General features: G+C 42.5%; 1 protein-coding gene across 1 annotated transcript in view; it reads right to left on the bottom strand.

The window, feature by feature from the left end:
• The window catches only part of LOC145397016 (glutamate receptor 2-like), a 42,669-nt gene extending 19,838 nt beyond the window's left edge, over positions 1–22,831 (bottom strand). Inside the window, exons 1-3 of the mRNA XM_080270237.1 lie at positions 22,386–22,831; positions 19,349–19,477; positions 17,939–18,097 (exon numbers count right to left, since the gene is read on the bottom strand). Of these exons, the coding sequence (XP_080126363.1) occupies positions 17,939–18,097; positions 19,349–19,477; positions 22,386–22,831 (734 nt within the window). The remainder of the gene's footprint in view (positions 1–17,938; positions 18,098–19,348; positions 19,478–22,385) is intronic.
• Between the last annotated feature and the right edge of the window lie 2,148 nt (positions 22,832–24,979).

Here is a 24,979-nt window from a genome sequence, read left to right on the forward strand (position 1 = left end):
TCTGACGAGAGGTAAAAGTAATCTGATCTGCCTCGCTGCCCGCCCTGGGAACCAGTGCAGTTCAGCAAAATTTAGAGATGCCACTGTGTTTCAGACATAGGTGATATGTACATGAGTAGGTGTAAGTTACAACTCTACCATGCACATAATACATCTCAATAAGGCAGTATTAAATGCATATGCAGTATTAACAGGTATGTATATATTTCCCCAAGACTTAGACATATACAGAATTTATAGCCTTCTCTCATCCTCCTTTACTTTCCGTGTACGTCTGAAAGTGCTGGTCTTTGCATATCTGGCCACTCATCTCTCTCCCACTCCACACTCACAGTGAAGTTGTATTTGGTTATTCATTTCAACACTATAATACATATTCTTTAATTATGAATAAACATCCCAGTACTTAATAAGTAAAAATACTGTGAGACTCATAACTCATTAGTGAAAGTGATGCCAGAACAAGTATATTGCTTGGCTACACCTTTTTGACGTCCCTGTCGACATTGTAGTCCCAACTACCATGTAGCCTAACCAGTGTGTAGGGTAGCTAACTACTCACGCATATCCACTTGTAATCCGTGGGAACGGACCCATGGTTTTAGTGGGTTTCCCTTTTTAATGCCTTTCAGGTAATAGCCCCCAAAACAAACACAGGACAAGAACATAAGCAGTAGAAGGCCAATGCCAGGACCAAAACAGGAAGGAGAAAGATATGAAGAAAGATAGGACAGTACATATGGTTTTAAATCAGTCTTGTTCAGGTAACAAACTCCATTCCGATTAACACATGAAACAGCCTGTTCACATTCAACAAACATTGAATGAAGGTAGAAAGAGTCGTAACTGGGACAAGAAATTCACCGACAAAGCTTGATGTTGCTTGTTAGGTAGAATTACCATCTCTTTACTATACAGCTCACTAAAATCGGGTGCAACATAGTATCCGACTACCTTAACCCCTATCCCCCGGCTGACGTGTATGCATGACAGGATTCAGGGCGTGGAGGGCCGCCATTTGACTTGATATACCGCACTCACCTTCCTGCCACTGTTTGAGTGAGGGACCATTTTCTGTGATACCTACGGGGTAGGTAGGACCCCCATGTACTATGCGGTTGCACAGTTCAGTTTGTACTCAGCAGTGGTAGTGAGAGGAGCCATGTCATCTTCCTTGACATTGTCCGATTCCGTCCCACCACATGAAGGGCCGATTGCCTCATCAATCCCCACGAAAGTTCAGCCCTTAGTGCCAGGTAAAGGACTTAGTGATAGTGCCATTGGATGTGCCCTTGATGATACTGTCTCCTCTTGTACACTCAGCAAGAGTAAGTCCTCTGAGGAGAAAAAAACCTACCACGTGGAGAGTGAGCTCTCTCGCCCTCCAACCCCTACTTGCTCTCCGATGCCAGAGAGGGCTCTCCGACTTCTCCAGGAGGAAGGGACAGTCTACGAGAGTGATGATTTCGGCGACGAGGAGGCGCAAGATGACCCAGGACATCGGGAAAGTGACCGAGGACCTGGCGGTCATCTGCGGAAAAAAGCGCCACAGAGCCGTTTCCCCCACACTCTCGCCGCCTGCTTGCCGACGTATCTTCCTCCAGCACTCCCCCACACCTCAGCCTATCACTTCAAGGGCAGGATCTGCACAACCAGGCCCTTCAGGAGTGGTATGAGTACTGAGCAGGTGTGTGGGGATGTGTAAGCAGTGTACAGCAGTGCAGAAGTTTGTGTATTTTCATAAATGAGTGAAATGTGTGATAATATAAGAGAATTATAGAAAGAGCTAAGAGGTAGGTCTTTTATAAGTTCTACAAGTGCATATAAGTGATTTATAGTAAGTGCAATACAGGAGTTGATACTGTTTATTGGATACTGGTTAGAAAATTATTGCATATACCTTGAGTTTGCCTACCTGTTACCTGAAAGAAAACCACTTGTGAGCGGGCCATAATGAACAATTCCTACCTAAATTATTTCACTCAGTACTCAGGGGGAATGTGTCAAATACGAGCATCAGCGAATCTGTGATGTGAAGTACAAATAATGTTGTGTAAAACATTTATATGATTTTCACTCTAAACCTGGTTAGTACAATCAATGTGATTTACAGTACAAATAATTACCTCATGCTTTACGGTCATGCGTGAAAGAGCAACAGCACTTACTTGTCAAAGTGCAATTACCCATAATCGTGATATAAAGTGTAGTTCTAAGTGTCTTAGTAAAGGAGAAATATGATTATTTACGGAAGAAGTGAGTGCAGAAAAACGACGAGATATTTCCTTTCCCACACACCTACGGGGCTTAGTGGTATGGTGGTGTGGGCGGTAAATCCTTGGGTGAGCCACATGAACCGGGTGATGACTCATTTTCACAGCGGTGAGTAAGGAGGAGTAGAAAAAACGAGTGGAATCTTCCGCATTCCAAGGACGCTCGGGCAGTGTTACAGTCACCACTCCAGTCAGTGCTGCCAACGCTAGCCGGCCGGGTCGCGAAATTTTTTTTCCTGCCCAGTTCCGTCACTTTGCACATATTCCCTGTGTTTAGTTTGGCAACGCCGCGCAGCAGTGAGCCATATCGGATGCCAGGTTTAGTATTCATCACAATTATTTATTTTTTTTATGCTTGACTATAAATATAATACCTGACTATCTATATTTTACATGGATTGAAAGAATAATAGAGAGAGACATAGAGGTCATATAGTTTTCGCTGCCTTAGCTTAAATAAATATAAAAAGGGGCCATACCACTGTCTTTACTTCGTCACTCGTCTGCTGAGAGAGAGAGAGAGAGAGAAGATACTCTCTACACTTTGCTAAAATTAGTTATATGTTGATTTAATGAAAATGCGGTACGTCTTAGGGGTGGTACATGACTGCTCGTTGAGAACACTTATCAGTAACATATGTTGTAGACCTATACTACTTTCCCTGTCATTTCTTGTCATTGCTCCCAGACGTACGATTCAATCAGCTGTGTTTACAATCGGCAATGGCGCATCACTGAGTTTATTTTTTTAATTCCTTGTTTCCCTTGATTTACTTATTTTGCACACAATGGTCTATAATGTCTCATGTCTGACCCATTGCCTGTCATCAGCACATGGGAAATAGCATATGGTGCCTGGTGCTGTGTAATATTTAATAAAGATTATACCGTAACAAATAAAGCTTTGCATTTCATCAAATACAAAAACGCTTCAAGCATACTTAACATGAAATAAAGGACATGAGAACATGAAAATAATCTGAAATCTAACCTGACAAATGATTTTACTAATATAGCCTACCTAAGAAAAACAAGAAAATAATCTGAAATCTAACCTGACATATATACCTAAGAAAATGTCTAATGAAACTTTGATATTCAGGCATCATTGATACCAATATTTCCCAGCTTGCAGCAGAAATTACCAAGGTTAACCCTTAAGAATGATCATGAAAAGCGTTTTAGGTGATAAAATATTATGGGTCATTAACCTCTCTCTCTCTCTCTCTCTCTCTCTCTCTCTCTCTCTCTCTCTCTCTCTCTCTCTCTCTCTCTCCTGTAAACACAGCTGATTGAATCGTACGTCTGGGAGCAATGACAAGAAATGACAGGTAAAGTAGTATAGGCCTACAACATATGTTACTGATAAGTGTTCTCAACGAACAGTCATGTACAGTCTCGGCCAGGTGTAAGTATCCAGCCTCTCCCAGTTAAATCAGGCATGTGGCAGCGTCGCATCCATGGATTCGAAAGGTGAAGCAGGGAGAGACATATCAACCTGAGTCGAATCAGTTACTTGAGCTATAGCTAGCGAAACGATAATGGAAGGTGGTGTTTTTCATTGTTACATTATTGTTCCAAAATACTGGTATAATTTCATTGTCAGCTTTACAATATTTAAAAGCACCATATTTATGTGCTTTACACGTCATGCCATCTTTGTAGCAGATGGAATCATGTAAAATGCATCGTGTTCAGGCGCATCATTTACTATATTTTGTCTGTAAGTTCCCATATTGTAGAGCCTCGACGAATGTCGGTCAAAGCGATAACACTGATTGGTAATGGTTCCTTTAATGAACTGTCGCGTTTCAGTTAATTCCCTTAATACAAACACCTGTGTGTGTGTGTGTGTGTGTGTGTGTTGCTCCATCATTCCAACACGAATAGATGACATGGAAATGAATTCCACAGAGGTTGGCATCAGAGGCCATGTAGCCCTACTAGGGTTATTACGGATGGGCACTACCCACATCTCGAGACAACACAGCGGTACCGGGATTCGAACGCATCACCACCAGGTCGCCAGTCGGAAGTGCTACCAACTGCGCTACTAGCCTACTCGCCTCACACGAACTGATGGGGTGACTATGATGCACGCTGTGGATCAGACTGTTCCCCTCTTTGTCATGAACACATCCCATGAGAGATTAGCACGTCGGGGCCGTATAGTCGGTATGCGAGACGCAGGCATGTCTATTTCTGCCATAGCTCACGAGCTTGGAACAACACGAAAAACAGTGAGGATGTGGTTGAACAGATGGGAAGAAAGTGGCAGCCTACTTGAACATCCGAAAAGAGGAGGACCACGAAAAACAACAGAGGAACAAGACAGACAAATAGTGGAAGAGGCAAGGCGTAATCCCATCACAAACGCTGTATTAATTCGTGATCGGCTGCAGTTTGATGTGTCGGCTAGAACTGTCAGACGCAGGCTACACGAACGCGGGTATCATCATCGGTCCCCAGCTGTGAAGGAGAAGTTAGAGGAGAGGCACCGAGAGGGTCGGCTACGATTTGCTGAGACCTATGTGCAAGAGGATCTTTCATACTGGGGTAGAGTCGTCTTCTCTGACGAGAAAACCTTTGCCAGCAACACCCACGGACTTTTACGATGTTGGCGGTTGAACAACACCAGGTAGGCCTATAAATGTTTTGCATGTCTTAATGTTCTCATAGTTATGTTAATCAAACCATTATCTCGTATTCTGTAACTGATTTTTTTCCACTCTGTTCCCTTTCTGCTTACGTCCCACATCTGTCACCTACTCGCCCTACAAATACTGTTTAGGAGTAAGGGGCTTTTCCTTTCATTGACATTAACCATTTATAATGAATATCAGTGTATAACAATTCACTATATTCTAGGTATTCCCGCCAAAATATTTTCGAATCACAACGGAGTGGCCATGTGACCTGCAATGTGTGGGGCTAGCTACATCTCTACGGCCTAGGCGAGCTGACAGAAATTCATGGGCGATTTACTGCTGACCAGTATCTCGAGATTTTGGAAGAGGTGATGTTGCCATCTGTTCGGGCAATGGCTCTCCCCTATCCTGAGCGGATTATCTTCATGCAGGTAGGTGAATGAATTTTGTGTTTACGTTACGTTATCTTATAGGACACTGTGTGTATGAAGCACCTTTTCTGAATATGGGACACAGGGTTGGGTGTCCATAAACTGCGTTTAGAGTATGCGACACTTTGGTGACGTGTTTTTTTCCTGTTACTTTATAATTACTTTTATTCGTACTCTTTTCTGCGGACTGAGGCGATAAAGTATGCAATAAGTTTGTAAAATGAGTGCATGTGTTAATAATTACTTTATCCATATTCAATTGTAATGGAAAATATCATTTTTTTTTTTTCCTTTTATTTAGAATGCCCTCTTATGTCCTGTTTCATTTGGTGGTTTCTTGCTCTAATATATAAATCAGTATCTATAATCCGGAACATGCAACTACCATACATAAATGTAAGCAGCTGCAACTCCATTATCATGCGTTCATACGTAAATATCAATAATAATAGTAATGTCTAAGAGACGTCATTTCATTCTACTTTTACATCTTCACTATCCATTAATCACTGTTTCTAACTAACATTGCATCTTAATATATATCAATTCTATATGTCACTATTGATAACTGCTACAAAGAAGAAAACTAATATGGTATGTTGCTTCAACAGGATAACTGCCCAGTCCACACCGCGCGAATTGTTAAACGGTGGTTTGAGGATCAACGCGATGTAGACCTCCTTGAATGGCCAAGTAAAGGCTGTGATCTAAACCCAATAGAGAACATCTGGGCGAACATAGTGAATTCGTGGGTTCCACAACACGAACGGAGGTCAAACCAGCTGCTGTGTCACACGAATGCAGAATGGGAAGCATATCGGAACAACCACGATGTGATATACAAAATCGTGGCGTCCGTTCCAGACAGACTGCGCGAAGTCATTGCCAGCGGTGGAGGGTGGACCCATTACTGAGTTCCGGTTTACTGTTAGGGCTCCAGTGTTTGTAGGAGTTGAAGGTGAAGGGAAGATAATTGTAATGAATAATATATGTATGCATCACTCACTTGCTAATAACAAATCATGTTGCTTCCTTTCAGAGTTTCTCTTTATTCCATAAGCAAATGAGGCCTCATTTACGGTGAGTAAAACGTTGTGGGCTCTAGTATGAAATGTTTTTTTTTTTTCTATCACTGTATGATATGGCAACGTTATGACATACTTTTAAAAACATATATTTTATTGGCAAGTGTGGAGAGAAGGTCACATTCCCGTGAACTGATACATGGAAAATCAGTATGATGCTGGGATGGGTGGGTGGAGGTGGACGAGATAAACTGAGTGGAGGTGCGGTTGAGAGAGAGAGAGAGAGAGAGAGAGAGAGAGAGAGAGAGAGAGCACACACACAGGTGTTTGTATGAAGGGAATTAACTGATAACGCGACAGGAGTTCATTAAAGGAACCATTACCAATCAGTGTTATCGCTTTGACCGACATTCGTCGAGGCTCTACAATATGGGAACTTACAAGACAAAATATAGTAAATGATGCGCCTGAACACGATGCATTTTACATGATTCCATCTGCTACAAAGATGGCATGACGTGTAAAGCACATAAATATGGTGCTTTTAAATATTGTAAAGCTGACAATGAAATTATACCAGTATTTTGGAACAATAATGTAACAATGAAAAACACCACCTTCCATTATCGTTTCGCTAGCTATAGCTCAAGTAACTGATTCGACTCAGGTTGATATGTCTCTCCCTGCTTCACCTTTCGAATCCATGGATGCGACGCTGCCACATGCCTGATTTAGCTGGGAGAGGCTGGATACTTACACCTGGCCGAGACTGTACCACCCCTAAGACGTACCGCATTTTCATTAAATCAACATATAACTAATTTTAGCAAAGTGTAGAGAGTATCTTCCTTGCATACTCACTTTTTATTGATGACCCTGCATGTTATTATTTTATACTGTTTCAAGCTCTCTCTCTCTCTCTCTCTCTCTCTCTCTCTCTCAGCAGACGAGTGACGAAGTAAAGACAGTGGTATGGCCCCTTTTTATATTTATTTAAGCTAAGGCAGCGAAAACTATATGACCTCTGTATCTCTATTATTCTTTCAATCCAGGTAAAATATAGATAGTCAGGTATTATATTTATAGTCAAGCATAAAAAAGGTAAATAATTGTGATGATGGCTCACTGCTGCGCGGCGTTGCCAAACTAAACACAGGGCAACGTTGCCATATGTGCAAAGTGACGGAACTGGGCAGGAAAAAAAATTTCGCGGCCGGGTCAAGGCCATGGCCAGTGGCGCGTGCTCGGAGCCTTGCACCAAAACGTGAAAAACCACTCGTCTTCAAGTCATCCTTACTCATCGACGGGAAACCTAGAGACCTCGAGATACCTTCATTGGAAAGAGGAAGAGTTGATGAGTCTTATGAACTTTCATTTGATTCCTTAGCTATTGTAGTTTGGCAGATATAAGGGTTTGAAGTAAGGGTATTTTTTCCAAAATATCGGAAATCGCCCGTAGGGAGGAGTGTGATGCAGCCGGGAGCCCCCAGCTGCTAAGGGTTAAGAAACTGGTGTTGTGATGCACAAGTCAGTGTTGCATCCTCTGTCTCAGGATAGAAGTACTGTTTCACATGTACATGAGCATGGAAAACTGACTTCAGTTGGATGGGTTGGAAAATGCACCGCTGCAGTGTAGAGGAATTGTTTGTGTCCAGCAAGGCCATTTTACATTCCTCTACGTCTGACGGTATAAAGACAAAATGGAAAGCAGGACATACATGAAGATCGAGCAAGGGAGCCTTGCACTTCTCAAACCCATCCACGGTTGTTTCTGCTGTGTACCTTTAGTCATCAGACACAACTAACACTTCTAGGCCCTCGCTCAAAATGACAAGTGTATTGTTAGTAGTAGGAAAAGGGAAAGGAATGAACTGCCAGGTATGTTATAGCATTCCTCGTAGATAAAGTCATAAGAAAAAGTATCGTTACCCCAGGAATGTTCGATGTTAAACGAACGTTAGCTGGGCTATGTGGGAGGGTCCTTGCTGTTCGCCCCTCCTCTATCTAGTGTTTCCATATCACAATCCCATTATAAAAGTTGGAATAATGAACAAGAATGACCCATATGTCGGGGAAATATACAGGACATGTTTGCGTTTCCCTGAGCGCCCCGCCGGGGATTAATAATAAAACTCGGCAGGTTTATTGTTTTCTTACTATTCAACACTTATTACCTAAAGACTAGAACAAATAAATTATTTTGGAGAGTATTAAATCTATAGGCATTGACTGTATTTTTTTTTTTTTATGATAGTCTAGCAGGGGTGAACGAGTTCATTTGTTTGCTTTAGATGGGTGGTTAAATGCTTGAGATGGATGCTTCAGACGTCTAGAGGCTGTTTTGGATGCAGGGGATGGGTATACAAACTATAAAAGCAGTGAGACTGAACATGTATTATTATTTTCTTTCTACTCAGCATTTATTATGTGTGGAAAGGAATACATATCATTATTACATTGAAATTTACTAACTTGGCTTGAATCGGCTGAAGTACTATCATACGTCTGGCATGGGTGCACATACTCATTGCCCGTCTGCATGTGTGTTGCCGACTTCAGACTATTCGGTTATATTTTTATTTAATGAATTTTGTGCCGGATACTAAAGTGTATTGTCTCTATGCACAGAGGCCAAACGATCTAATTAGGTTTTATTACTTCTAGCACAAATTCTAATATCTGTCTCACATAACCGACATTGACGGGTTTGAGGTACAAACTCTCCCATCCCGTCATTCCACAACACTTTGTCGTTGTGTCATAGTGCATAGCTCTGAAGGGTAATGATAGTTTTTCTTATGACTGTACCAATATCAGGATGCCATCATGAGTCAACTGGGCCTCTAATAGTGGATAATAATACTCCAGCTGATTTATACCGAAAATTGGCGTAAGTCCATGCTTCACCATAGCTACGTCAAGAGCATTGCTTAAAATATGAGAGGAAGCAATAAAGGATTAACCCTATTCAAACTTGCATCGACTAAACCGTCCACCATATTGGCTGCATGCAACTCCCAAGAGTTGACTGACTCATCAAGAGCATGTAGATACTCAGTGATTAAAACTAAGTTAGTTAAGGTTGGTAGTTTAGTTTGAATATTGTTCACAACTCCTACGAGTTGGTTGGTATCATAATTATCTCGTTAGCCTTGTTAGTGAACTCACCTAGTTGTTCATACGTGTGTACGATTAGCCTGTTATTTGCCTTAGCTGCCAATGCCAAATCATGGATCTGTCTGCCCAATTCCATTACGTCCTTATCTAGCGCCGTACCAAAGAGCTTTTGAGACAGGATACTTAGAAAGTCCACAAGTCCCCTCTTAGCACGTGCATGGACATGCAAGGAAAGATCAGAATCTGCATTAGGTAAAGCGACATGCAATTTAGTAAGCCTGTCTAAGAGCCTATCTATATGTTCAGTCTGAAGCTCAACTAATCCATGCAAGGCTTGTACTCTTTCCATAGCTGTACATGGTCTGTGTAACTTAGGGTTGAACTTGGAAGTTCTTACAGGATTCTGGACAATCACCTTCTGGCCTACCTCCAGCATCTTTTCTTAACTACCTTTGTGTTGTTTCGCCATCATCTCCGCTCTTCAGACTTTTAATCTTTTCCGTACTTCACTATGTATGCATTGAAATTTTGCAAGTTGGAACTTGTTGTAATAATTGGGATTGTAGATTGGAGTAGGAGGTCCAGCTAGCATTTCATAGGGCAATATTTTCTCTTCTCCATAAAGGATGTAATGAGGAGATTTTCCAGTTGATGAACTGTCTGAGGAGTTTATGGTAGCTGCTAGATGTGGTAACCAGTCTTGCCAGTCATTCTCCATCGAATGATCGCTGGCCTCAGGACTTCCAACATTTTCCTGTTTGTTCTCTCCACAAGGCCATTGCTCTTCGGACCATAAGGCATAACAAAGACTTGCCTTACCCGATACATTTGACAGATTTCCAGTAACATCTGGTTACGAAATTCACTGCCATTATCACTGAGCAATATCCTGGGTATTGAGTATGGACAAATCGCGGAGGTTACAAAAGCGTGCGCCGCCTCGTCTGCAGTTTTCGTCTATAAAGGTGCTAAAACAGTGAATCGTGACAAATGGTCCACTGCCACGAACACATAGTGTGAGCCTTGATGACTTCTTGGAAACACCAATAGACCAATAGAAACTTTATCCCATGGTTTTTCTGGCAGGGGATACTCCAAGATGGGAGTTGGACGTCTAGTCGTTCCTTGTATTTCCGCACACTTGACACATTGACTAACGTGGGCTTCTATATCCTTCCTCATGGTCAGCCAATAGTACTTCTTTCTTGACTCACATATGCACCTGTCGTGTCTGGGATGACCCCCTTGAGGTACATCGTGAACAAACTGTAACAAGGCTTGCTGCAGAGTAGCAGGAACAACCAAATGATACACAGTGCACTTCCCCGGTGGTTTCTTATACAAGAGACCTTGTTGAAGGTGGAAGTGAGTCGTCAGTACCAGAAGTTGAGGTAGACATGTCTTGTTGCCAGACTCCAAGGCATAGATGACTTGAGACCACATCACATCCTTATGTTGTTCTGCTTTTACTGTGTCCGGGGAATACCCAGTGAGAGGGATATCCTCAGATATGGCAGCAGCAATGTTTCTACTCAGCACGTCGGCAACTACATTTTGATGACCCAGTAAATATCTGACTTCTGGGTCAAACTATTACCTTGCTGTACCAATGCGCAACCTTACTGTGCAGGTTCTTCCCTTTGAACAAGTCACGTATGGGTGCATGGTCAGTTAAAACAATTATACGGTAGCCGAAGATGATATCCTGAAAATATCCTAATGCCCACACGACTGCTAATGTCTCCAGGTGTGTCACTGAGTAATTCTTTTCTGAGGGTCTTGGTGCCCTACTGGCATACGCAGTGGTCTGCTCTTTGCCTTGCTTGTCCTTCTGCTGTAACACCGCTCCCAGACCCGAACCTGAGGCATCCATGCACAGGTAAAACGGTTGAGTATAATCAGGAAATGCTAAAATAGGTGCTTCAATCATGGCTTTCTTGAGGTCACTGAAGCTTTTCTCTTCCGATGATCACCATTTCCATGCTGCACCCTTCTTGAGTAGTGCCACTAACGGTGATGCGATAGCAGCATACCTGTGGACAAAGCTCCTATAGAAGCCAGTGATCCTGAGAAACGAGCAAACGTCATCCTTGGACTAGGGTGTAGGGAAATTTATCATGGAAGTAACCTTATCTGGATGAGCCTTGATGCCATCACTGTCAACTAAGTGCCCCAGAAATCTAACACATGACTTCAGGAACTCACACTTTGACAGCTAGATTTTCAGACCCACAGACCTTAAGGTTTCCATCACTCATTTTAACTTATTAATGTAAGTGTCCATGTCCTTGCTCACAATTATCAAGTCATCTAGATACGCCAAGATGTCCTGCCCTAGCATGTCACCAAACAACTGATTTATCATCCTCTGAAAAGTCAAAGGAGTATTATTCAATCCAAAAGGCATCCAGAGAAATTCAAAGTGCCCACGGTTAGTGCTAAAGGCAGTGATGGGACGAGGCTCTTTGGTCATTTCCATCTGCCAATACCCTGACACTAGATCCAGACAGGTGAATATGGTACTTCCATTACCCAGGGACTGTAATAAGTCTCTGAGATGCGAAATCAGAAAATGATCCGGTACAGTTACCTTGTTCACTTGCTGGAAATCCACAACAGGTCTCACACCACCGTCCTTTTTAGGCACCAGAAAGAGCGGTGCATTCCAAGGTGAGGAAGAAGGCTAAATGACAGTCATGAAGCATCTTTTCAACTTCCTCTTCCACTGCTTTCCTTTGGCTGTGTGGTAGATGGTATGCAGGCACAGATATCGGATTTGTACCAGGGCACAAAGTAATATGATGTTTCACCCTACCAGTCCTACCCACCAGTTCTCCTGGAAGTGACACCATGTTGGAGAATTCTTTAAGAAGTGCTGGTAATTGTGCTTTATGGTTAACATTGTCTGTTACCTTGTTCTAGCAAACTTCCTCTTCCCAGACGTGTAGGTTCCGACTGAGTCGTTGTTTGCAATGTAACTACTGGAGAGATCACCGGTACATCGTTGACTTCCCTTACAGGTGCACCATAGCATATCAAGTCACCTACACAACAACCATCTCTGAGCTTAAATACGCCACCACTCATATTTGCGATGAAGAGGGGCATCGTCCAATCCTGTCCGACACTGCTCTGGGTGGATTCCAGCTACAATGCCTTATGTTTTACAGTCTCCATTAAGCATGCCACGTCAGTTCCCACCGACACATCAGGTACTTGGACAGGAATTTTTCAGACAGTCTAACTGGGCAAGTGGTGATTCCCACTCACTACAGCCTTAACCTGCTTCCAGCCCATACCCTCTGTTTTGTGTTCGTCTGGCGATTCCCTTGACACTACACCTGTCGGGGCAACAACTGGTTGAATGGCTCCTTGTTGGACGCCAGTATCTCCGGCTTTGGTTGCTGAGGGAACAAGGCCCATGAACTCCTTCCCATTAAAGGAAATGGAATGTCTCTGAGGGTGTATAATCACATTATACTCCTCCATGGACTCAAAGCCTAATAACCCATCAGCTGGCAGAGGGAAGTCCTCAGCCACATAGAATGTAGCATGTAATACAGCAGATCGTTTATCTGCCCTCAGTGTCAATGGTACCTGACTTACGATCTTCATTTTACTCTTGTCACACCTATCAAATCACGTCGGATGCTGACAACGTCCAGAGTGAATGGGGCATCAGATGTTTTAGACTTTCTAGCACTTTGCTAGAAATAACGTTTGCACATGCCCTGGTGTCAACTATCAAGGACACCTGGCCTTTCCCTATAATTCAAGGACTTGACAATAAATCCACCTTTTTTATAGTTGCCACACACGCATCGGTGGACTGTACGACCTTTCGAGTTATTTCTGTATCAGGCTCTGAGCTTCCTTTCGACCTCGTCATGTTACCCAGTTGCTCCCTATTGGCAATGACAATGTGGCAAGTGTCCGAGGAATGAGGACACTGACCGTGAATAGTAGCTGCCATATTACGTACATGCCATACAGGAGTATAAACATGGGTTTGCATGCCAAAACTGTTATTGTTCAGGCCCCAAGGATTAGCATAAGGAGCATTAGGAAATAAATGATACTGCCCCTGCTTTCCAAAAGCCTGTGAGGTGCTAAACATGCTTGAGGTGAAAGTGAGTATGTAAGTGGTTGGATTAACTTCAGAGCTTAGTGGAATTTGTGGACTTGTTAGAGTGTCCAAGGGTGTTGCTGCAGCCTGTTCTCCAATGATTACAGTCTCCTCTGCACTAGGAGTGCCTTCTTCGGTAAGACCAGTGGCCATTTCAGAACTAGGCTGACAATCAGGCACTGTCTTTTATGTACGTCCTGAATGCAAACGCAAAGCGTTCAAGTCTTCTTCACTGCCTAGTTGCCTAGAAGTGTCCTGGCTACCATCAAAATCCCCAAGATTTCCTTCACTCTTATCATCCAAAATTTGTATAATTTTATCTAACTTCTCTACTCTCCATTCACGCAAGTCTAACTCTGATTTTGATTCTAAGTCTGATTCACCAGACTCTAATTCCCACGATTCCTGCTCTAAAGAGACAGCTCCTTCCTCAGTTGATGGTTGTTTCATATCTCCTTTAATCGTTTGCCCCAACCTTTTCAACTTATCCATCTAATCTTTGCCAGCAAATATTCCCTTCCTAGTCACAGGAAGTATAGACTTACATAAATAGATTAGTTATGACTTAGCAATACACAACGGGACACAGACAAGACACACAGAAAACAACACCTTTAACCCGCCCCATCCCGGCCGATTTTCCATTACTGACCCCTCCCAATCCCGGCAGGTTTGGTATTTTTTTTTGGGGGGGTCTCAAACCTCCGCTTTTGGTGAGAAGTGATGGAAGATCACAGAGAAAGTGCTTACCTGATATTAGAAATGGTCAAAACATGTGAGTCACCGCTCACCTGGTATTGTATTCTGTAAAGGCGCTCGGCTGCTGTCCCGTTTTCTATGGTTGAAGTAAATATTGGAAATCACTTAGAATTGGTAGGTATTTATTAATCTGGAACAAAATAACATGTAGTACAAGAATATATTGGTTTTCATACAAAAATATAGGCGAAATAACCATAGTTCCATTGAGTGAGCATAGCGAAATCACTCAAATCGGTCACATATAATTCGCTATGACTGTTGTTTCAACATACATTTCATTTTCTCTACTTACATAATACTTTTCCACTAACATTAAACAGTTTCCACTTTATGCAACTGTTATCACATATTAACAGGCCTTACGATTATATTTAGCATAAAATTAGCGCATATTTATATAGTGAATGAACTCGCTATGACTTTTGTTTCAACTTACATACGCCTTTCTCAACTTATATAATACTGTTCAACTAACATTACACCCACTTCCACTTTACAGAACTGTAATCACATATTTACAGGCCTTACGATTATATTTACCGTAATATTATCGCATATGTATAATGAAAGACAAAACTATTTTCCCAGTTCCGTCCAAAGATAATTTACACCTGGCAAAATACAGTGAAAGCCCAATCTCTACTACTGCGTGTTGCAAATGGTTCGATTTTTCCACTATATGTTCGTCAAGCTTTGGGAAGATATTTGTGTCTTTGTACATAGTGAGTGAACTCGTTATGGCTGTTGTTTGAACTAACACTCAATTTTTCAACTTATATAATACTTTTCCACTGACATTACACCCGTTTCCACTTTATGTAATTGTTATCACATATTTACCGGCCTTACTATTATATTGAGTGTCATATTATCGCATATGTACAAAGTGAACTCGCTGTGACTTGTTTCAACTTGCACTCTATTTTTTAACTTATATAATACTTTTCCACTAACATTACACCCGTTTCCACTTTATATAATTGTTATCACATACTTACAGGGCTTACTATTATATTGAGTGTCATATTATCGCATATGTACAGGCCTTATTTTTACAGTGAGCATCATATTATCGGAAGCACACACAGTATCAGTAATGTAACAAGGTGTGATATTCCCTGTCAGGATGGGGAGGAGAGAGTGGTGGAAGAAGTTGGCGAGGTGGAGAGTGGCACCCTTCTCCACTCGCGCTCCTCTTCCCTCTCCTTTTTCCTTTCCCTTTGCCTTCCCTTCCCTTCCTTTCCCCACATCACAGGGCCGTGGGGAGGAAGTGCGGGAATACTGCAAGGCGAAAGACATGCTAGGGAGCAGCTCCTTCTCATCTGCCTGCTGCCCACGTACACCATGTGCTCGCACTGCATCCCTCTCACCACCACTTTCTCATTCACCATTCACTCCTGCCACACCACTTTCCTTTTCACCTCTTACTCCCACCACACCACTCGTGCCTTCCCCAGATGACACAGAAGGACCATACCTTATTTTCCTTCTTGCCACACCATGTCTGCGTATACGTACCAAAAATCACATGCAAAATTTGAAAAATGTGCAAATGATCAACCTCACAGTTCCAAAATGTATGGATACGTCATTGGGTGTCACCGTTACAAAATGTGGCAAGATATCCATACGTCACTGGGACACCTCGGGTGAAGGGGGGACTGAGAAACATTTATCTTCACACATTTCCTGACTACCATATGCTGATCGGAGAATGTATGTCTTGTGGAATAATATGCATGTACACTAACCTAGGTGTATTTAGATGATGATGGAATCCAGGTAAATCCGCACTGGAACTCCAGGGGAATCGCACACACTCGCCAGGTCTCATCCCTTCCAGCCACACTAAGACATTGCCTCCCTGCTCACCTCGAGGTAACTGCAGCTCGTGTGGCTCGCCTCTCTCTAGCACCTCATCAAGGTTGCTAGATGCCCTCGGATGACGCCACCCCTCTCCGCGCTGGCCTCGGTCTCTCCCTCCTAACAAAGAGAGAGATATCTCGCCGAGATCTCACAAGAGACAGAGATGTAGATCTTGAGAGAATGAGTTCACTAATCCAATTTTTCTGCTGTCACTGTTCTATCCTTAATCTCACTCCGCAGTTAGTCCCTTTGCAAAAGTGAACTTGGATTTCCGCTATTCACCTGTGATTTAGATACAACACGAGTGGTTCCAAGGGTTACTCACATCACTACGTTAAGAGTACCTTATGGCACCTTTTGTATCCCAGCACTAGGCCACCAAATAATGTTCCCGACTTTAGTCTCCGACGCCACGGTACCGCCGAGATCGGTGGTGATGAGCCCGTGAAACAGGAGCAAGGTAGCATGCAGGTGAATCAGAAAAACTGGAGCAGGTGTGTTTCACCCTCTTTATTATGCTACAGAGAAGTACAGCTGCGACATGAGTGAAAGCAATAGAATAGAGAGTCACCCTCTGATGAAAGGTAAAAGTGATCCGATTTGCCTTGCTGCCTGGTCTGGGAACCAATGCAGTTCAGCAAAATTTAGAGATGCCACTGTGTTTCAGACATAGGGAATATGTACATGAGTAGGCGTAAGTTACAACTCTACCAAGAACGAAATACATCTCAGTAAGGCAGTATTAATTGCATATGCAGCATTACCAAATATATGAATTTCCCCAAGACTTTGATATTTACAGAATTTATATCCTTCTCTCACCCTTCTTTACTCTTCCTGTCTACGTCCGAAAGTGCTGGTCTTACAGTAGCATCCCTCTCCCACTCCACACTCACTGTGAAGTTGTATTTGGTTATTCATCTCAACACTATAATACATATTGTATAATTATGAATAAACATCCAAGTATCTAATATGTAAGAATAGTTTGAGACGTAACTCATTTGTGGAAGTAATGCCAGAATCAAAACAAACACTTGAAGGGTGTTGCATCAAATTTTAAATTTGGTTGTCATGGGGATGCTTATTTCGCAGGTGTGTGTGAAGCTGTTTTATAAATAATAATTCAAAAATATATGTGTAATTTTTAATTCAAAGATTTCAGTATGTCAATATTGGTGCTTTTCATTTCAGTCTCCATGTTCTTGATAGTTTTACTTTTGTGGTTTCTCTTTAATAGTTCTGAATATTATTTCACCTCAACTCTTTGGTGGGAATTAAGTTCGGAATGATGATGATGATGATGATTTTTTTTACCTGATTCCATGTCAACATTTAAATAAAAGCACACACATGCGAATGCAAAATGAAAGACACATTAAATTTATTTGTTGAAGGTGAAGGTTTCTAAAACAGTTCGACCTGCTGATATGAGTGTGTTTTCATGTACAACAATTGTTAAAATTTACGTATTTCTATCAGAAAGAGATAATGTATTCATGCCATTACATTAACACACACACACACACACACACACACACACACACACACACACACACACACACACAGTCAAACTTTGGCTCACATCCACACTCACGCCCATACTCACACTCAAACTCACAACACAGTCACAGTCACCGTCACACTCACACTCACTTGCACACACTTGACTGCAAGTCAGATTTCCTACGTGTAGTTCATAGCCTCTGACACAGTTTCGAGCAGTGTGGCTCTGGGGTTCAAGATGATGACCCGCTTCCCCCCAGGCGCATTAGGGTCGTCGACCACCTTTGTTTTGAACACCGACTTTAGAACATGAGCCACCAGCAGACGCGGACCTTTTGCCAACCTGGAAAACTTAGATTTATGGTTCGACTGCACAAGGGACATTAAGGAAAAGGATCAGTATTTGTCATGTCCAGCCAAATGCTGCCAAATTCTGATCGACCTTTAGAATCCTGTCACCAATTTGATAAATATGTTTCAGATTTATGCCTATAGACTACATTATTGATTAAGGAAGTCAGTTTTTATTATCCTAATATTCCCTTAAGAAGCACTTACCAATTTCTCGCATATGTAATCTCAACTACTGACCTCTAATTGCACAAATAATTTCTTCATAATTGGATTTATATTATTATACACAAGAGTTCTTCCTGACTCCATCTTATCCACCACTTTGCCTTCAAGTTTGTTGAACATACTAGCATGACATCTCAAATGCCTTAAAGAAAAAAAAAGTCTGCTAAACTGAAGAATATGTCTTTAGTGACATGAATATGTATAATGGCCATTCCTTAATGATTTTAAGTTAATCTGACTAAAACTCCTGGCCATTCGTTATAACACGTTCACAATGATGACATAAATTTGTATCGTATTCTGGCCATCTTCAGGCAGCTGAAACACAGAAGGTGATGGACTGTACTGTCTTTCATAGTTGTTTGGATATGATGCCTGTGCTATGGGTGGGAGAACGTTCTTCTTTGTGGAGTCACCCACATTCCTTAGTAAGATATAATGCCTACTGGTTTTAGTGTTTTACTTTTACCCCTTTATCTTATGGTATTGTCGCCTTTTGTTCTTTATATTGTCGCCTTTTTCACAATTATCGGCTACAGAAGACCTTGGCAGTTTTGCCACCAGTTTTTATTGACGTGATTCACTTGCTCATCCACATGCTTTTTTATCCCGTTTTGGAAAATTGGGGGGGGTTCCTCGTTGAAGGGTCGGTTATAGCTTTTTCACTGGCCTCCTTATACCAAAGTGGAATTCCTCAGCTGAATAAATTTGCCTGAAGGTATAAAAGAAGACTTCAGTGTACTGAAAAGGTTAAATTTGTTACTGAAACCAGCTGATGTTAGTTTCTTCTCTAATTTAGGAAAAGAAAACTGGTAATGAAGAGAACGCAGTCAGTACACTTACTCCTTATACCAAAGTGGAATTCCTCAGCTGAATAAATTTGCCTGAAGGTATAAAACAAGACTTCAGTGTACTGAAAAGGTTAAATTTGTTACTGAAACCAGCTGATGTTAGTTTCTTCTCTAATTTAGGAAAAGAAAACTGGTAATGAAGAGAACGCAGTCAGTACACTTACCTGTAAAACTTGTCCGGAAAAACTGGGAGGAGGAATGTGGGAGCCAGACCACCTGAATGAGTCCACCAGGCAACTTTCTGTGGTTGTGAGTCTCCCGAGCTGTAGGGCAACTCCACAAACACGCTCCACCTTCAAAAGTAAATACAAATATTTAATTATTCGGCTATGCTCATGTTCCCTAAGCAGAACGGAACTTTGTCTTCTTGGCTTGAGTGGGAGAAGGGATGGAGTGGATAGTTATTTGAGAGGGGGTTGTGAATTGGAGGGATGGAAGCCAAAGGGCAAAGGAAAAGGCGACGTGGAGTTGATTTGTTTTTGTCCATTCCTTGCGAGATTAAGGTGTCTGGGAATAAAGAACCAAAAGCTGCAAAAATTAATTTGTATTTTTTTATCCTTAACATAAGAATATTGACAGTTTTTACGTGTTGGGTGTGTATATCTTTTCCTTGAGTATAGTTTTGTTAAGTCCTCTGACACTTAGCAGTTAAAGGGTGGACTGAAGACTTTATCCTTTACGCATATCGAAACTATCTTTTTAAATATTCCTCCATCCCATTCAAGATATCCCTTTAGTATATCGAGTAGACAGATATCAGAAAAGGAAGATATGCAATAATGAATAGTTAATCAATACGATACTGTGATGTCTTTTGTATTCTACCCTACCAATAATCAAATGACTTTTTTTCATCGTAGGCAATGCTCCAACATGATGTGTATCTCCAAAGCTACAGGCTGGCAGTAATGTGAGTGTACTATTATATGTTTAACCCTTAGCAACCAGGGTGTTCCCGGCCGCCGCACACTCCTCCCTATGGGCGATTCCTGAGATTATGGGGAAAATACCCTTACTTCAAACCCTTATATCCGACAAACTATAATAGCTAGAGATTCAGATCAAAGTTCATAAGACTCAACAACTTTTCCTCTTTCCAATGAAGGTATCTCGAGGTCTCTAGGTGGTCTCGTCGATGAGTAAGGATGAGTTGAATACGTGTGTTTTTTCATGTTTTGGCGCACTGCTCTGAGTGGGAGCCACAGCTGCCACTGGCTGTGACTTTGGCCCAGCCGGCTAGTGTAGGCAGCACTGCCCTCAATGGTGATTGTAATACTGCCCGTGCGTCCTTGGATGGAACGCAGAAGATTCTACTCGTTTTTTCTACTCCTTACTCACCGCAGTGAAAATGAGTCATCACTCGGTTCATGTGGCTCACCTAAGGATTTACCGCCTGCTCCATTATGCCTCTATGCCCCATAGGTGTGTGGGAAAGGAAATATCTCGTCGTTTTTCTGTTCTCACTTCTTCCGTAAATAATCATATTTCTCCTTTACTATGACAGAACCGCACTGTACATCGCCATTATGCGTAATTACACTTTGACAAGTAAATATTGTTGCTCTTTCACGCATTATCGTAGAGTATGAGGTAATTATTTGTACTGTAAATCAGACTGCTTTGTACTAATCAGGGTTATAGTGAAAATAATATAAATGTTTCACACAACTAAAATTATTTGTACTTCACATCACAGATACACTGATGCTCATATTTGGCACAATCTCCCTGAGTATTGAGTGAAATAATTTAGGTATAGCAAAGCAGGTATTTTTCTTTGGGGCTCGCTCACAAGTGGTTTTCTTTCAGGTAACACGTAGGCAAACGCAAAGTATTTTCAATAATTTTCTAAGCAATATTCAATACACAGTATCAATTTCTGTATTGCACTTACTATAAATCACTTATATGCACTTGTAGAACTTAATATAAATGACTTTCATCTTAGCACTTACTATACTTCAGTCATACTATCTCACTTTTCACTCATTTATGAAAATACACAAACTTGTGCATTGCTGTTCATTATTTACACTTCCCCACACACCTGCTCAGTACTCACGCTTGGAGTGATACTCTGAGATGCATTTGGGACATAGGGGGACCTTGCATTCTGCACATTGGTACGAGGTCTCTTTTCGTGCTGGGTGACGGCGTTTGGTTGTACGGCAGACGTGGCACTGCCTGTATGCCAGACAACCTGCTGCTGTTCTCCCGATCTCCACGATCTTGTGCCAACGGAAATACTCAGCACAGCTGAGCCTGTCCACTTGAGCCGCTGTCCCCCACCTAGCACCTGTCACCTTAGCAGTTGAATATTGCTCAAGGAGTTTGCGTGCCAGCTCTCTCTCAATCCTTCGTAAAGAGAGAGGTTTCCTGACAAGCTCCTTGAACAGTATGAAACTGTTCAGGATGGCGATATCAAGAAGGTGTAAGAACGCCTTCTTGTACCACCTGCAGGACTTAAGTAGGTAATCGACCTCACCAATTTGCATGTCCTATTTATCAACCAGCTGCATGTTGATATTGTAATCATTGATCGCATCTGGCATTACCACAGGTTCCCTGGTCCTGTAGTCTGTTTTACAAGTTTCCTCCAGCACACCCTTATGAACTGTAGACATGTTAATCCGTCTCTTGTCATGACAGAGAAGGGCTAACATGTTCCCACATTTCCTTGTCAGAAGGGCTCGTTTCTCAGTATCTGCCAGAAATACTGGGACATTCTTTCTGTTGGCCTTAACAGTTCCACAGGACCCAGTACCATGGTCAAGCAAATACTTTGTCAACGCCGGAGCTGTGTAATAATTATCAGTATACAGAATGTGGTGCCTGTTGAAATACCTTTCCATCAGCATTTTCACTACTGATGCAGAAAATCCGTGAGGATCATTGCTAGGTATATCAACATCTGTTGACGAGTAAACTATTACATCCAGCACATATCCAGTTTTACAGTCACAAATCACAAAGAATTTGAGGCCAAATCTGTGATGCTTTGATGGCACATACTGAATAAATGCAAGCCTGCCCCTAAATAACACCAGCGACTCGTCAATAACCACTTTCTGGAACGGACGGAAAACCCTGGAGAATGGCTCCTTCAGCATTGTCAGGATTGGTCTTATTTTCCATAACCTGTCATTTGGTGCAGGCCTGTAATTCCGATTGAAGTGTAGGAACCTTAGGATTGCCAGGTACCTATCATGGGCCATGTACTTGCCGAAGATAGATGTGCCAACCAGTTCATCCACCGACCAATAGTCGTGGAGCACATGTTTTTTTACAAGCACCATCAGGATGGTCAGGGCGCACCACACAAACATCTCCCCCACCTCAACAGGTATCCATTCATGCATGTGCATGCTCTCGCTTGCAGGTATGTCCAGCCAACATATGCACATGGCCTGGTGGAAATTTATTTCATCCACCAGGTACTGCTTAATTGCAGTCGTGAAAATTGCCTTGAATAGACTATCAATAGTCCAGAGCCTGGGGGGAAGTGCATCCTCTTGCACACCTGCACCCTCCTCATCAAATGCCGGCACAGATGGCCCAAAGCCGGCACCATCCTCCCACACAAATGTATCCACTCTATCCACATGTGGTAGAGCAGGCCGTCTGGCAGTTGCACTGTGTTTTCTCATCATTCGTGCATGACCACGTGCACGGCCACCAGCAGAGGGAAGGGGAAGAGAGGGAGATGGAGAGGGAGAGGTGAGGTAGTAAGTGGGTGATGACTCAGCTGAAGCTCAGCGCTGCGTATCATCACGTGGCTATCGTCTAGGCAATACTACTCCTGAAGGGCCTGGTTGAGGCGATTCTGCCCTTGAAGTGGCAGGCTGAGGTGTGGGGGAGCGGTGGAGGAAGATACGTCGGCGAGCAGGCAGGGAGAGTGTGGGGGAAATGGCTCTGCAGTGTTTTTTCCGCAGGTGTCTGCCAGGTCCACGGCCACTTTCCCAATCTCCTGGGTCATCTTGCTCCTCCTCATCACCAAAATCATCGCTTTCGTAGGCACTCCCTTCCTCCTGTTGAAGTCGGAGAGCCCTCTCTGGTGTTGGAGAGCAAGTAAGGGTTGCAGGGCGAGAGAGCTCACTCCCCACATGGTAGCTCTCTTTACCCTCTGATTACATACTTTCACTAAGTGTCCTAGATGACACAGTTTCGTCTAGGGCAATTCCTATGACACTATCACTATGCCCTTTCTCGGGCACAAAGGGCATGACTTTAGCAGGGATCAATAAGGCGACCGGCCCTTCACGCGGTAGAATGGAATCGGATGACATCGAGGAAGATGACATGGCTCCTCTCACTACCACTGCCGAGTACAAACTGAACCGCGCAACTGCAGGGTACCTGTGGGTTCCGTACTCCGTAGGTATCACAGAAAATGGTCCCGCACTCAAACAGTGGTGGGAAGGAGAGTACGGTATAGGAATTAAACCGGCGGCCCTGGGCACCCTGAATCCTGTCATGCATACATGTCAACTGGCGGATAAGGGTTAAGAGGTTAAGTATGGAATGCCCAGGGGCAATTTTCTTCATGTTAGGGAGGCTTCCAATCTGATGTGTATCTTCTAAACTACCGTCTATATGTGGTGTAAATATACTACTATAAAATATCACAGGATTGAAGACGTTAACATCGGAATGCCCAGAGATGAAGTCCAAAACCTCTCAGCCTAGCCTAGAAATTTCTTAGTATCACTAAAAGAACAACCCACTTTGCAAAGCTCCTACTTACACCTCTTCCAAATCGTTTTGACATGGGAGACTCTATTAACCCGCCCCATCCTGACGTTTTCTGGGTAGTGGTATGCCCCAGTCCCGACATTTTTGGACTTTTTTTTTTTTTTTGCTCAAACATCTGCTTTTGGTGAGAAACATCGAAAATTCATAGAGAAATCGCTCACCTGAGTTTTAAAATACTCGATCTAGGTATGAGTACCTCCTTACCTGACTGGGTTGTCTAACAGGCTGGCACCAAAGAAAACGAGTTCTATGGGAGGGTAACTATTTTATCCACTCATAAACAGTATTAATGTATTTACTTGGTATGAATTTATATGTAGTACAAGAGTATATTGGTTTTCAAACAGTAATATAGGCATTATAAGCATTGTTTCACTCACTAACTCATCACCATTCATGACCTTTTTTTCCCACATTACCTGATCATCATTTCTGACTGTTTCTTCCTCTAATGCTATGTAAACTTTGTCCTCCACATTGTCATCGATTGGGGAGTCACTCTGGCCCTGAATGTCTTTATTGGCCAGGTCACTGGTAATAGGTGAATTGCCGAGACAATGGCGTGCAGGGGGGGGGGAGAGGTTATGGGGTGTTAGGCATTGTCCCTGCTTGGCATCTTGTAGAGGAATAGAGGAAGGTGTCCCGTGTATACCTGCCAAAAATCACTTGCAAAAATTGAAAATTGTGCAAATTAGAGACCTTGCAATGTTGCCGCGTTAATTCACGTCTCCGGGACATGAGTGCACATCATGTGAGGACGTGAATTCACGTCTCCGGGACACGGCGGGTTAAACTCTCCTCATGCTAGCTCTCATACTTCACAAGTTTTGCAAGCACCACGGTTGTTAATCACGTGTATTTTAATCATATAAAAGTCAGGTACAATTGTGCATCTTCCCTTGTCCCGTGCACTTGCCTACTCTTGTCCCACAGAGAGATTGATTGGCTTTTGTGGCTAAACAGTTATGTGAGAGAATAGTTAAACACTCACAAAATTTGGCCTGTCCCTACTAAATATGCACTATTTCCTCTAGGTTCACAGT

The sequence above is a fragment of the Coenobita brevimanus genome, chromosome 40 (genome assembly GCF_032717465.1).
Source record: "Coenobita brevimanus isolate Jiangsu-jjx chromosome 40, ASM3271746v2, whole genome shotgun sequence".
Classification (NCBI taxonomy): Eukaryota; Metazoa; Arthropoda; class Malacostraca; order Decapoda; family Coenobitidae; genus Coenobita; species Coenobita brevimanus.